Genomic DNA, 13,086 nt, shown 5'->3' on the forward strand with positions numbered 1-13,086 from the left:
AGAATCAACGGCAAACTTAATAATTTAAAATGAAAATTTCATATCCAGGAGGTCAGTATGTATTTTGATTTTTGCACGTTTACATTGAGAGTAGAGTAAATGTAGGTAGATAGATAGATAGATAGATAGATAGATACATACATACATACATACATACATACATAATGATATCACATCAACTCCCCAGCTGATTTTCTGAATACCAGCCAGCCATGATGGTATTTAACAGAATTTCATCACTTTAGCAGGTACTGGCTTTCTGAGTTTTCATTTAAGCTTCAGTACTTCATATTTCTCTGGAAATAGACTTGGGTCTGTCTTTGAAAGAAAATGATGTCTGGATGCATTTGTTTATTGCAGAGAAAAAGAGGCAAGACTGTAGTGTAATTATACCAAACCAGAAGTCCCCTTGAGAAATGTGATAGCTGAGATGTAAAAGCTGTATATAAGTAGAGAGAACTGTGATTTGGGGAAAGTAGAAGTAAAGGACAGGGGTGCTAAGTTGTGGTCAGTGTATTGGAAAGTAATGGAAAATTTAATATAGCAACAACAAAAAGTCTGAAGGAAACTTCTCAGCTCTGAGATGCCAAGAAGAGGCTTAGAAGAGCTAAAGGAGTTTAGTGCTTTACAAGAGTTCTGGCACATTGCACAGGACTTTAGGGCTGCTCAGAACAGGCTTAAAGTAGTAGTAAAATGCTTCAAAAGAGATCTCAAGCCCTTCTCAGTTTCCTTGCAACTGCTCTAGAACTCTTTTTTGCAGTTCTGGAATTCCTGCTTAGTGCTAAAACTCTTTTGAAGCCCTCTAAAACCACTCTGAACTGCTCTAAGTTGGTCTAAACATCCTACAGAGTGTTCTAAGCAGCCCTAAAGCTCTGTGAAATGTGCCAGAACTCTTGTAAAGCACTAAACTCCTTTAGCTCTTCTAAACCTCGACTCGGCACCTCAGAGCTCCCCTAAACTGACCTAAAGCTGCTCTATATTGCTGTAAGCACCACTAATATGTCTTTAAATGCAACTAAAATGCCTCTAAATCTCTGCTGTACAACTCTCAACTCCTGCAGGTGGCTTTAAAATTCCTCTGAGGAGCTCAAAACAGCTCTAAAACCCTTTTATGCCAATCTGTGACTCCTGCCGGGTTCTAAGTAGCTCTAAACCTCTCCAGGCTACTCTAAAGCTTCTCTCCTGTGCTGTCAACACTATGAAGTAGCACTAAAATTGCATTAAAATACTAAAGAAATATTGAGGACTTCCTCTAAATGGCTCTGTAGAGCACTGGATTGTCTGTGAACTTCCAGAAATACACTGGTGATTTGGGGAGGTGGCAGAGGTTACAAGAAATGGAATTACTGAGCCTGGAGAAAGAGGAATTACCTGTGGGAATGAAGGAGTGTAGAGAAAGGGGATTTCTGGAGGAACAAGATGACCCTCTAAGGGAAATATATGTGCTTTGTAAGGAGCTGTTAATAAGGCAGAAACCCAGAGGGTGATCTCTGCATGCAAACAGCCCACGGTGAGCATATTTTGGGGTGGAGGAGGAATACCACAGCCCCAAACTCCTGAGGTTCTTGTGTGAATCCGTGGGAAATGTGCTCCTGAATCACACAACAGGGGATTGTTCTCTCTGCAGGCACTGGGTGCTCTCAAAACACGCTCTAATGGAAGATCTGAAAGTGCACACTAAAGACAATTTTTTAAAATATTTTTGGACGTTTATTGCTATGGATCTGTTCAGGGCAGTACCTTGTCTTAGGGGATGCTAGTAGTCTGCTGGGAGCAGATTGGAAGGCTGGCCCAGCTGCAGTTCTGGTGGGATGGGGAGGGCTGTGCTGTGCATGACTGCCATGGAGCCCACACCCCACAGTGCACGCATCTGGTAAAGCCACATGTTGGGCTGCATGCAAGGAGCAGAAAGCCTGAGCTCCGTTTGCCTTTCTCACACAGGGACATGGATCCGTCTGTCTGTCCCAGAGCAGGGACACTGCACTGTTATTGGGAGTGCTTCCAGCACCTCGGCAGGACTGTGAGGAGTTTGGGTGAGATATTTGAAAGAGCTTTCTCTGTGTGAGGGTGGGCAGGCCCTGGCACAGGGTGCCCAGAGAAGCTGTGGCTCCCCTGGATCCCTGGAAGTGTCCCAGCCCAGGCTGGACAGGGCTTGGAGCAAGCTGGGATAGTGGAAGGTGTCCCTGCCCATGGCAGCGGGTGGCACTGGGTGACTTTTCAAGGTCCCTTCCAACCCAAATAATTCCAAGATTTTGTCTCCATCCTGTTATTTATTATTATTGAAATATTCATTTATTTTTATCTCGAAGTTTGCAGATAATTAGGGATACCTCAAAGCAGCCTTATCTCTTGCACAGAGCATGGGCAGTAGGAGCCCGTGGGGGTCGCGGCAGTGCTGAGGGGCCACGGGCGGCCGCGGGGCAGGCAGGGGGTGGGCTGGACATGGGCAGGCTGATGGAGGAGGGCTGGGCTGGGCTGAGCAGGGCTGGCTGTGCGGCTGTCAGCTGCCGCCGCTGTCCCCGCCTCCTGGCCGGTCCCGCGGGGCAGTGGCGGCTGGCCGAGGTGAGGGGGAGCCGGGCAGAGCCCCCGCCGCCCGCTGCCCGGGAATGGCTCGGGCCGCTCTCAGAACCGCCCTCCTGCCCGGCGGGCCCGGCTGCACGGCCCAAGGGGCTTGGACCCTTCCACAGAAGATATGCTAATCCCGTTTATACCTTTTTTAACAAACAGCTCGATGGCACCCCGAAAGAAGTTAAAGGGTCTCGTAGCTGCTACCATCACTCCAATGACTCCGGATGGGTGAGCTGTCAAAGTTGCACTGATTATTCTTTCCTTCCACCCCTATTTTCCTTCTTTCTTATTTGGAACTGGTCTGCTTGCTTTCTTGCTTTCCTGCCTGTTTTGTTTTGTTTGTTTGTTTTTTAAATTTTTTAAAATCAATCTCTGATGGGACTGGGGGTATTACTAAATTGGCCCAGAGTGAGATTCCCCTGTCTCTGCTTCCTTCTGTTGCCAGCAAGTACTATGGCTTTGGGTTTGGAGAATTTGGATCAGTCTCATATCTGCTTTTCTGTTGTTTTGTTTTCTCTTGCAAATTAAATCATAGCACAGTTACATGTGTAAAGCATTGCAGTGTTTTCACATTTGTTAAGGAAAATTACAGTCCTGGTTACAAAGAGCTCTCAAGAGCTAGAAAATAATTGTCAGAATCTGAAGGCCTTTTAGACTTCTCTCTATCTTAGCTAAGTCATGCATGCAGTCATGTGTGTATGAGTGCATGAAATTAGTCTAAACTTGAAGAAAATACTGCAAGGACAGCACGGTTCTGAAAATAACATCAAATTGAAACTTGAAATTCAGCTTTCTTCAGAGCAGGCGTGGCAAACAGAAGCCTTCTCATTGCATTTTGGTGTTGCAAGACCAAGTTGTTTGGAGTCAGCAGAGAGCCCTGAGCTCTCATGGGGGCTGTGCCAGAATCTGTACATGCTTTTGAGAGAGACAGTGGAGATTTGCCCTTACAGATCTCCAAAAATGAACTTTACTTCAAGTGCTGAAAAATAAGCCTCCATCCCAGTCAGGGAACTCATTCCATTGCAGTCACTGCTTTGATTCTTGCTTTAAAGGAAACTTGCTTCTGATTTCTTTATTTTTTTTTATTATGACTCAAATTTATTGCAACATGGTATTTAGAGAGTGACCTGAGCCTGGACTGCATGGTCCTTGTCAGATATGTTCTGGGAAGGTATCTGTGGAATTTTGGATGTTGTGTACAACCTATCAAGGCATCAGAATTGACTTCCAGACCATAGGTTTGGTCTGTATTTTTGACAAATGAAAACAACAGTGAAAAATGATACACTAGTAAACAAAACAAGTTTGTCTTGCATAGAAGATAAGCCAAGAATTCTCTTTCCCCTCTTGCTGGGGAATTCTGTTGCTCTCCTCATCCTTTAATGAGAGAGAGAGGTCAAAGTCACATCCAGCGGATGCCGTTTCCCTCTCTGTATCCAGCAGTTACAACCATCCAGCAGTTTAACCATTTGCCAGCACTTGCACAAATAACTTTATGCTCTCAAGAGAACTCTTGTTTCCCTCAAAAGAGGAAGAGGTTTTAGTGTCTCCTGTTCTCTCACATCTTCTAAAAAACTCTTTGCTCTGACAAGCCTGCAGCAATTCCTAATAAAAGTTTGGAACAGTGAACTACTTGTCAGAAGGAAGAGAAACTGCAAGAGAGAATTCAAGGCTGAGCTGCCACCTTCAGATGTTAAACAGATGTCAAGGATTTCTTACCTCTGGGTAATCTGTGTGTGTACAAATGCAAGGCTTCAAAATACATGGGGTTTTTTTTTGGTTTCTTAATCACTAAGTTTAAAATAGCTTAAACTTAGTGAGTGGGTGGGGACTTAATGGCTGCTGTGGTTCCTTTTGTTGCAGAAAAATAAACCTCCCGGTGATTCGTCAGTACGTGGATTACCTGGTAAACGAGCAGAATGTGAAGAACGTTTTTGGTAAGTGACAGAAACTGTGTCACAGCCCTTTTACCCGGATGGGTGTCCTGTGATATCTTACCTGATAGGAGCTCTAGTGGGAGGGAATGTGGATGTGGGATCATGCTGGCCATTTTTACTCACCAATGGAAAGACTGCAGGCATCTGGTTTTGCCCACACCCCATTTCTGTGGGGGAAAAAATAAGGTGCCTTCATAAGGTGACATTCCCAGAGATGAATGGATAATGTTGTGTTGACAGAGAAGACTGATCTGAATCATCCCAACTCAAAAATGTTAGTTCTTGTCTTCAGTGAAACCGATGTGTGTAGGTGAGGCTTCACCAGTGTGTTGTGTTTTGTTGTGTTGAAACAGTGAATGGCACAACAGGAGAAGGCCTATCCCTTAGCATCCAGGAGAGGAAGCAGTTGGCAGAAGAATGGATGTGCCAGGGAAAGGACAAGTAAGTAACTGAGAGGGAATGGGGGTTCCAGATCTTATGTTATAATAATGCCTGATTGCAAAACGAAGTGTGCTGATGCCTTTTTTTTTTTTAATATTGTGTTGCTGGGCTTTGTTCCTCAGCTCCTTTGTCACAGAAGTATGTTTTTGCCACTGCCAGTTAGCTGGTGTGTGTTCCTGCTGCTTAGAGAGCTTGTGAGAGTCCTTCTCTTTGGTACCCTGGGAGGTGGGAGGATGAGACAGGGCTTTGGAAAGAAGGGCTGTCCCCTTTGCTTCCTCTTGAGGAGAAATGCAAATAAAGAGTATTTCTGAACCTTTTAATGTATTGCATTATTTGGTGTGACTGAAGCTGATGTGTGAAGCACTTAACTGCTTCCCTAAAGGTACAGAATTAGTAACAGAAGAAAGAATTCAGTCTGGATCTGCAGCTGTGAATCCAATTGCAGCTTCATTCTCCCTTTCTTGTACCAGTCACAGCCTTGTACCCCTCACTGCTGCCTTTCTCTTGGATGCTGGGTCAGAGGATGTGCAGAGGAGGAGGTGTTTAGGGGGAGAAGGATAATGAGAAGTAAACTGGGGTGAAGGATCACAGCCTTCAGATCCACAGCCTTTATTTCCATGTCTCCTGTGATATAAAGGAGAAAACCAGCAGTGGGGTTGATGGACTGGAGCATGGAGGATTCCCTTTGCAGGAGCAGACAAGCAGTCAAAGGTGCTGCTGTGAGGCTGAGCTCTTCTTTGCAGAGAAATAGGTTTAGAAAGTAAAGATATTACTTTGATTTCCTTTACGCTTCCCAGCCTCCCCTTAAATCCCTTATGTCTTAATTTTAATTTCCTCATAAAATGCTAAGATTCATCCCTCCTGATAGCCTTGCAAACACTACAGCTGGAAGTCCCATGTGACTCATGTTTACAAATGTGTTTTCTTTCTTCCACCACCAGCACTCGTCACTGTCAGCATTTTCTCCATGTTTCTGGTCATCAGGTCAGCCCAGGCTCAGCTCTTTTTTTTAGGTTCTTCTTCTGTGGCTGCCTGGGCTGAAGCAAGTAATTCTGGCAGCCTGGTAGTTCATCATCACTGAAACCTCCCCAAAATCTTCTGAATTTGTTTTTTTTTGTGCAGATTGGACCACGTGATCATTCATGTGGGAGCACTGAATCTGCCAGAGGGCCAAGAGCTGGTGTGTATAGATTTTTCACTCTGTGTGTGATAAATAGAAGTGGTTTTACACTCAGATACCTTCCACTCTGTCTTTTATAGGCAAGACATGCAGCAGCCATAGGTGCTGATGGCATTGCTGTCATAGCCCCCTTCTTCTTCAAACCCACAAACAAAGGTGAGTAGATGTGATTGATGAGGCCTTTTTATTGCCCTCCCAACACTGGTCATAGATAAAGGATGAATGTAATGTACTTTCTTTGGAAAGTATTCTGATAATGTTTGCACAACCATAATGGAAAAGCAAAACCTGCAAGAAGCATTTTTGAAAGAGGAGGGATAGCAGAATTGTCCTGGTAAGAAATGGGAAGGATGTCTTCTGGGATGTATTTTGTTAGCCTTTTGTAAGAAGAAGAAGAAGAATTGCTTTTGGAAAGAATGGTCTAGTTAAACAGTCTGTGTTCTGAATGGATGGTTTGGTGTTCATGCTTGATCTGGGCCACACTAGGAAGAAGCTGGTTCCATGGTGACCCTTGCTGGGCACTGACCAAATTAAGCAACTGCTGATACACTGGCGTGGTTCTTGTTACTGAGGTGATCAGGTTTGTTTCTGTCTGTCTAAGGTTACCTCAAAACTTGAAAACTGAGTATTTTGTCCTTAAGATCCTGACAATAACATAAAAGAACCACATGAAGTGGGGGGTTGTAAAAGAAATATTAAAAGTTGTCTGAATGAATTCTGATTGGAAATGTTTATATGAAAGCACCATACCCCAGGGAGGTGAACGTGAACTTGATCCCTTGTCCTCTGTTGCACACAAGGGATCCTGCTGAGGCACACAGGTCTGGCACATGTGAGAGCATGCCTGAGTTACACCTGTAAGAGAATGAGCAGGAGCTGCTGAAACTGGTTTGGTTTAAAAGAAATACTGTCTTTGCCTTTCTTAAGATCCTCCCCTGATTTATGTCACATTTAATGTTTTGACATGTGAAGGGTTTTGTATGACTTGCTGTGTGTGTGCACAAGCTGAGGCCTCTCCACAGCCCCTGTGCTGTGAATCTGAACTGTGTCTCCCTATGGATGGTCTCCTTCTCTTATGGGATCCCTGCTGGTTTCCTTCTAGATGAGCTGGTTGCTTTCTTACAGAAGGTTGCATCTGAAGCCCCTGAGGTGCCATTTTATTACTATCACATTCCTCCTCTGACGGGTGTGAAGAGTAAGTACAGAGTACAGATCTTTGGTGATTTGCTCTGGAAAGCAGGTTCTATGGTGTTTCTGAAAGCATGGATTTATATTTAGTCTTAAATGTGTTGTTGCTGGTTCATTCCTAAACTTTTTCTGATCTGGGAAAAGAATCTTACTCTTTGTTGTCTTACTTGTTGTTTTAGAGCTGTACACTTTACTGGGCTTAGGCTGAAAGTGAACAACTTGTTAAATATGAAGTCTTTCTCTTGGGGACAAGGCAGGGAACTGTCCCAGAACAGACCTGTGTTCCCTCATATGAGATTGCTGTTCTGGACAGTTCGTGTGGAAGAGTTGCTGGATGGGATAAAAGCACAGATCCCCACCTTCCAGGGTGTGAAGTTCAGTGACACGGACCTCTTGGACCTGGCACAGTGCATCCACAAGAATGGAACAGGGGAGTTTGAATTTCTTTATGGGGTGGATGAGGTAAGAAGCCTCTCTTAAAAGTATTTTCTTGTAAGGTACTCTCTTGCTTCAGCCTTGGGGAAGAAGTAACCCTGAACACGCAGTGCAAGGCAGTTTTGTTGCTCCCTCTCACCACCTTTTTTTTTTTCCTTTATTTTATTACATGAAGTGAAATTTTATTACTTTTTTTTCCTCCCTCCACCCCAAACTAGCAACTGTTGGGTGCACTGGCATTAGGGGCAAATGGAGCAGTTGGAAGGTCAGTATGTCTTGGACTCCTTCCCCTCACACATACACTGTGCTGTTTTATCTTCCACTATCTGCATAGTATTTCCCTGACTGTTTTCAGTCACAACAATGGAGGATTTTGCAGGATAGGGATGTACAAAAGCAAACAGACACATAATCTAGCCCCACTCCTAGTGATGGGACAGTCATATAACCTAGATCTCAGATTTTGTTCCTTTGGGTGATCATTGCTGTGGTTTCTAAGCTGACCCAAAGGCTTCAATGTACTTTTTATCCTCATGGCAACTTTTGAAGTAGGTAATCACTTCTATCTGCATTGGGTGAGGAACCAAATTCCAGAGAGGTTAAAATTGTTAGTTCATATGAGCAGTCTGTGAGGAAAAGGGCTGTGCTGAGTTTCATTTCTAATTTATCCTCTGCCCCTCATATCAGGCTGATGAGATGAATTAGCGTGTGATACCTGTGTTCCCATCTAGGCAATCCATTTAATGAACAAGCAACTGGAAAATTAAGTGATTGACTTTCCTTATTGTCCAATGATGTATCTTCATTTTTAGTTTTGGAAAGCAGTTCCATTTGGAAAGAACTGGGAAAAGAAATCAGCTCTCTTAATTCTTCCATGGAGCTTGGCATACTTCAGATGCTTGGCATTAGATTGCACCCCACATAAATTCCCCTAATTTCTCTCATAATAATGACAATGTCAACAGCAAAAGCCTGTGGTTACTTCTTTTGTTTCACTGGTTTTAAGTTCCTTCTTTGCATTCACCAATTCTATTTTTGGTTGGTTTTTTTGACAGTACATACAACTATTTGGGCCGACAAACCAATCTGATGTTGCAAGCCTTTGCAAAGCCAGACTTTGCCTTGGCACAGCAGTATCAGGTATAGCATCTTCCCAGGCATCCCTGGGAGCAACCTTCTTTCTCTTTGAGCTTTACTGTGGCTGTTCTCCATGTGATTCTCTCATCCATACCGAGGCAGCTTTATCAAAGAAAAATTCTTTCATCTCTGACCCCCCTTTTTATTATTCATCCCTCCTCGCTGTTTTGACCATACCTCACTACCTTTTAACCAAGAACTTTTAACCACTTACCCTTCAACTCTAATCTCATCCATGCAAGTAAGCAATGATATAATATAAATGTAGTAGCTTTAGATGCTTTTACACCTTCAAATTTGAGGTTGTTAATAAATAATTGTTGGTCTTTTCTAGTTTCTCACTGGGGAATTTCTCAACTTTGTCATCAAACTGGGTAAGTAAACTGGATAAACACTGCCTGTTTCCCTCACTATGTCTAAAAGTGCAAACTTTCTGCTTCTCAAACTCTCATGTTGCTGTACTCTTAGAACTTCCTTCCTGAAAGATTTTGCAGTGAAAAACTGTTGCATCTGCTGTTTCCCAACTTAGTAGCAGTTGGGAGCTCAACAAAGGGAGCTGACCAAGCATCCCTGACAGATTCCACTCTCCCTTCCTTCCTTCTGCTGTGAAATCTCAGAGGTTTAAAGCTCTGACTCTGTGATTTACCCTTGTTCTTATCCTGACTCTTTCTGTGGGTTGATTTTTTTGTTAGGTTTTTTTTTCTTCTGTCTCCAAAAGCTCATTTCCAGCTTTATTTTTACAGTAATTTTTCTGAAATGGTGGTGCCCAAGTAGAAGAATACCTCATACTTCTCTCTCCTGCCTTGCTGTAATTAAACAGGAATTTTGTTGAAGGCTGTACAAGGCCAAAGCATTTTAAAACTGAATGATTTCTAGAAACAATATCAAGTTTAAATATAAAAAGCAATTAAAAACCAACAGAGTGGTGTAGGGAGACTGAAACAGACAGGAAATGTTTACAATAAATTATATCAGACATGTAGTGAAGAGAACTGTTTACTGTGGGTTTCCTGTACATATGCAAGCCCTGATGAATCTCACCAAGCTTTAGAGCCTGGTTTTATTTGTTGGGTTCAAAGTCAGAGGAATTGCATTCTTTTTTAGCCTTTAGATAAAGAGGTAAACACTAAATATCCAAAAGTACATAGGAAGTCATGAGCTATGGACAGAGAGCAGGATGTTGCTACTCCCAAGGCTTGGCTCTGTGTGAGTCTGCATTGGGGGATACTTACATATGAATAAATGTAGTAAGTGGGTGTAATTTTTACTGCAGTGTCATTCCTGTCTGCAAGCACAGTTACCTCTTTTCAATTATCCTGTTCTCACCTCCAAGAAGTGTTTGAAGCCTGGTTGATACTGGATTACACAGAAATCTGCATTGCTGCTTTTTTGGACACCTGTATTGAGGCTGCTTTAAGGAAAATGGTCTGCAAAAGTCCTGATTTTGCTTTTGTCTGCCCAGGTTTTGGTGTTGCACAGACTAAAGCTGTAATGACTTCTGTTTCTGGCATTCCCATGGGACCTCCACGGCTTCCGCTTGTTGCTGCCTCCGGTGAGTTCATCGCGAAGGCCAAAGCCAAGCTGGACAGCATTGTGTGGCCTAATGGTGACTGATCATGGAGTCATGGAATCGTTACATTGAGAAAGACCTCTAGGATCATCAGATCCAACCACTAACCTGACACTCCTGAGTCCACCACTAAGCCACATCCTCAAGTGCCACGTGTATGATGCTCACTTCATGTCGATCTGGAAGTTGCTTTTCTGGAATTCTCTGCCATGTAACACATCCCCCACATGAAGGGCAGGATTTCTTTCAGGGAACTGGCAATGTGCCCAAGCCCCTTCCTGTCAGGGCTGGCTTTGCTGGGACACATGTGCCTGACATTTTACACTGCTCCCCTGGAGCTCTGCACATTCCAGGACTAACTGGGATTGTTTAATAAAAAAATAGCAAATTTTTCCCTGTTGGAGGAGAAGGCTGATGACTTTTGCCTAGAAAGGAGGAAGATCTGTCTCTACTCACTCTCAGCTGGATGGTGTTTTGTCCTCTCCATGAGGACACTACATTGTGGATTTAAACAACAGTATGACACCATCAGGTTGCTCAGGCTGGTATCTGTTCATCAGAGTCACTGGGATATTGTCTGTGCATGTAAAATCCTGCTTCTGTCTGATCTCTGTGTTTCTACACCTTAATGCAAAATTAAAAAAAGAAGTATCTTTTGTGACAGCAAGTTTTGGATCATTAATAAGCAGGTATTTCTCTCATTTTTTTCCTTAGGACAGAAATAAAGCCACAATTGAGCTGTGCATCTCCATGTGGCAGTGCAGAAAGCTGTTATGCAGGTTAGGAAGGCATACAATCATAGAAACCTAGAATGGTTCCCATTCCATCTCTTGCCATGAGCAGGGACACCTTGCACTATCCCAGGTTGCTCCAAGCCCTGTCCAACCTGTTCTTGGACACTTCAGGGATGGAGCAGCCACAGCTTCTCTGAGAAACCTGTGCCAGGGCCTCACCACCCTCACAACAAATATTCTTCCTAATACCCCATCTGACCCTGCCCTCTGGCAGTGGGAAGCCATTCCCTCTTGTCCTGTCATGTCAGGCCTTGTCCCAAGTCCCTCTCCAGCTCTCTTGGAGCCCCTTTAGGCACTGGAAGAGGCTCTGAGGTGTCACCTGAGCCTCCTTTTCTCCAAGCTGAGCACCCCCAGCTCTCCCCAGCCTTTCTCCAGAGCAGAGGGGCTCCGGCCTATGGAGCATCCTCAAGGCCTTCTCTGGACTCGCTCCTGAAAGGGTTAAAAGCACTGTGTCTAGGCACACTTGGGCAAGAATAAGATACATCGTAACCAATATAGAAGCCAGCAAATATTAATCCACAAGCTAAAGACACAGAATTAAATTTGGCAAGAAATAGGGACCAAAACTTGCATAAAATGGACAAAACTAAATAAACCAGCGAGGAATCGCTGAAACAGCTAACAAGAGACTGCCATGCCTAGAGGAGATAGGTGAGAAGGGCACGGCGAGGAAGACTCCAGCCTTCGTCCAAGGAGCACCGGGGGGGATGCGGAGCCTTCCTCAGTGCGGCCACCAGGGCGCACTGCGCCTGCGCCTCGCGTGTGCTAACGCTAATAATTCTAAGAAACAGTTTGCATAACCACACCTTTTCTAAGGAAAACAATGAATGTGCATTAAGTATAACCATGTATTGTAATTTGCCATGTGCCTGTGTGCGCTGTTAGGAGGGGTGATCCCCGCGCACCCGGCGCGCTGGGTAAAGCAAATACCCACGGTTTGCACTTTGGCTTGGAAGTGTCTCTCGGCCCGGTTTGGGGCGATTCAGCAGCTCCATGTATTGATGTTGGGGCCACAGAGCCGGAGGCAGCTCTGCAGGGTCTCACCAGAGCAAGTCACCTGATGTCAGATTGAAACGTGCATTTTGTTGTGTCCTGGGCTGACCCTCGTGCTGGCTGATGATCCCTGTGGCTGAAACACAAGGGGTCCCATGCCCTGACTGCTCCTCATGAAAACAATGATTGCAGAGTGGCTGGAAGGAGGGAAGAGAGGTCTGGTTTGTACTGGAGCACTTGAGTGGTTTTGCCACAACCAGTGGCACCACGGATGACAACAACAGAATTGTGATGGATTGCGTCCAGAATTTCACTTTCAAAATTCTTCAGAAGTAAAGCCTCTCTCTCTTCTTGGATCTGGAAAAAAAAAAAAAAGTCCAGGACATTTCCAAAATCTCCAAAACTCAGCCTGATCTGCTCCACATCTATACTTCTCCTCACTCTTCTACACTCTTCCCTTACCCAAAGGAAAAAATGGCAAAGACCAGGTCATAGTGTGTACTTTTTCCTGGCACAGCACAACTCACCCCCACATCCACCCCAGTGCAACATCCAGCACTTCTGAAAACGTGCTGTGCATTGGTGCTGAAATCCAGCCTCTTACACTTGGTGTTACGTTCAAGCCCTTCTGGAAAATGAAGAGCCCAGGGCAAGGATGACAGTCACAGGACACACCCTTACCCTCTGTAACTCCTGATCCTGCTCCAGACGGTACAGGAAATCACTCCTCAGATCCGCGCTGATTTGCTCCGGAGGCAGCTGCAAGTGCAAGACATCATTTGGAGGCTTTTTGACCCCGCTGCTTTTCTACATCCTCACTTCAGGATCGATCAGCCACACCAA

General features: G+C 44.4%; 1 protein-coding gene across 5 annotated transcripts; it reads left to right on the forward strand.

The window, feature by feature from the left end:
* The first annotated feature begins 1,905 nt into the window (after positions 1 to 1,905).
* Positions 1,906 to 11,119, forward strand: NPL (N-acetylneuraminate pyruvate lyase). Of its 5 annotated transcripts, none has more exons than XM_041420741.1 (12): positions 1,906 to 2,033; positions 2,728 to 2,796; positions 4,432 to 4,505; positions 4,859 to 4,946; positions 6,069 to 6,126; positions 6,207 to 6,282; positions 7,229 to 7,321; positions 7,568 to 7,776; positions 7,968 to 8,014; positions 8,805 to 8,889; positions 9,221 to 9,260; positions 10,349 to 11,119. In XM_041420741.1, exons 2-12 carry the CDS (start codon positions 2,732 to 2,734, stop codon positions 10,498 to 10,500), a joined length of 987 nt encoding a protein of 328 aa, XP_041276675.1. In that variant the 5' UTR covers positions 1,906 to 2,033; positions 2,728 to 2,731; the 3' UTR covers positions 10,501 to 11,119. The 5 variants fall into 5 exon arrangements, with proteins under 5 accessions (XP_041276675.1, XP_041276676.1, XP_041276674.1 ...); XM_041420742.1 differs by lacking the exon at positions 1,906 to 2,033 and adding an exon at positions 2,511 to 2,562; XM_041420740.1 differs by lacking the exon at positions 1,906 to 2,033 and having other exon boundaries at positions 2,580 to 2,796.
* The last annotated feature ends 1,967 nt before the right edge of the window (positions 11,120 to 13,086 follow it).

This window comes from Onychostruthus taczanowskii, unplaced genomic scaffold, assembly GCF_017590055.1.
Source record: "Onychostruthus taczanowskii isolate IOZ18803 unplaced genomic scaffold, ASM1759005v1 scaffold65, whole genome shotgun sequence".
Lineage (NCBI taxonomy): Eukaryota > Metazoa > Chordata > Aves > Passeriformes > Passeridae > Onychostruthus > Onychostruthus taczanowskii.

Excerpts from the sequence above, each read along its gene's own strand:
- NPL (XM_041420740.1), top strand. The coding sequence starts at position 2,693 with ATGCTAATCCCGTTTATACCTTTTTTAACAAACAGCTCGATGGCACCC. Across the intron at positions 4,947-6,068 it reads ATGTGCCAGGGAAAGGACAA|ATTGGACCACGTGATCATTC; the intron begins GTAAGTAACTGA and ends TTTTTTGTGCAG. Across the intron at positions 7,777-7,967 it reads TTCTTTATGGGGTGGATGAG|CAACTGTTGGGTGCACTGGC; the intron begins GTAAGAAGCCTC and ends ACCCCAAACTAG.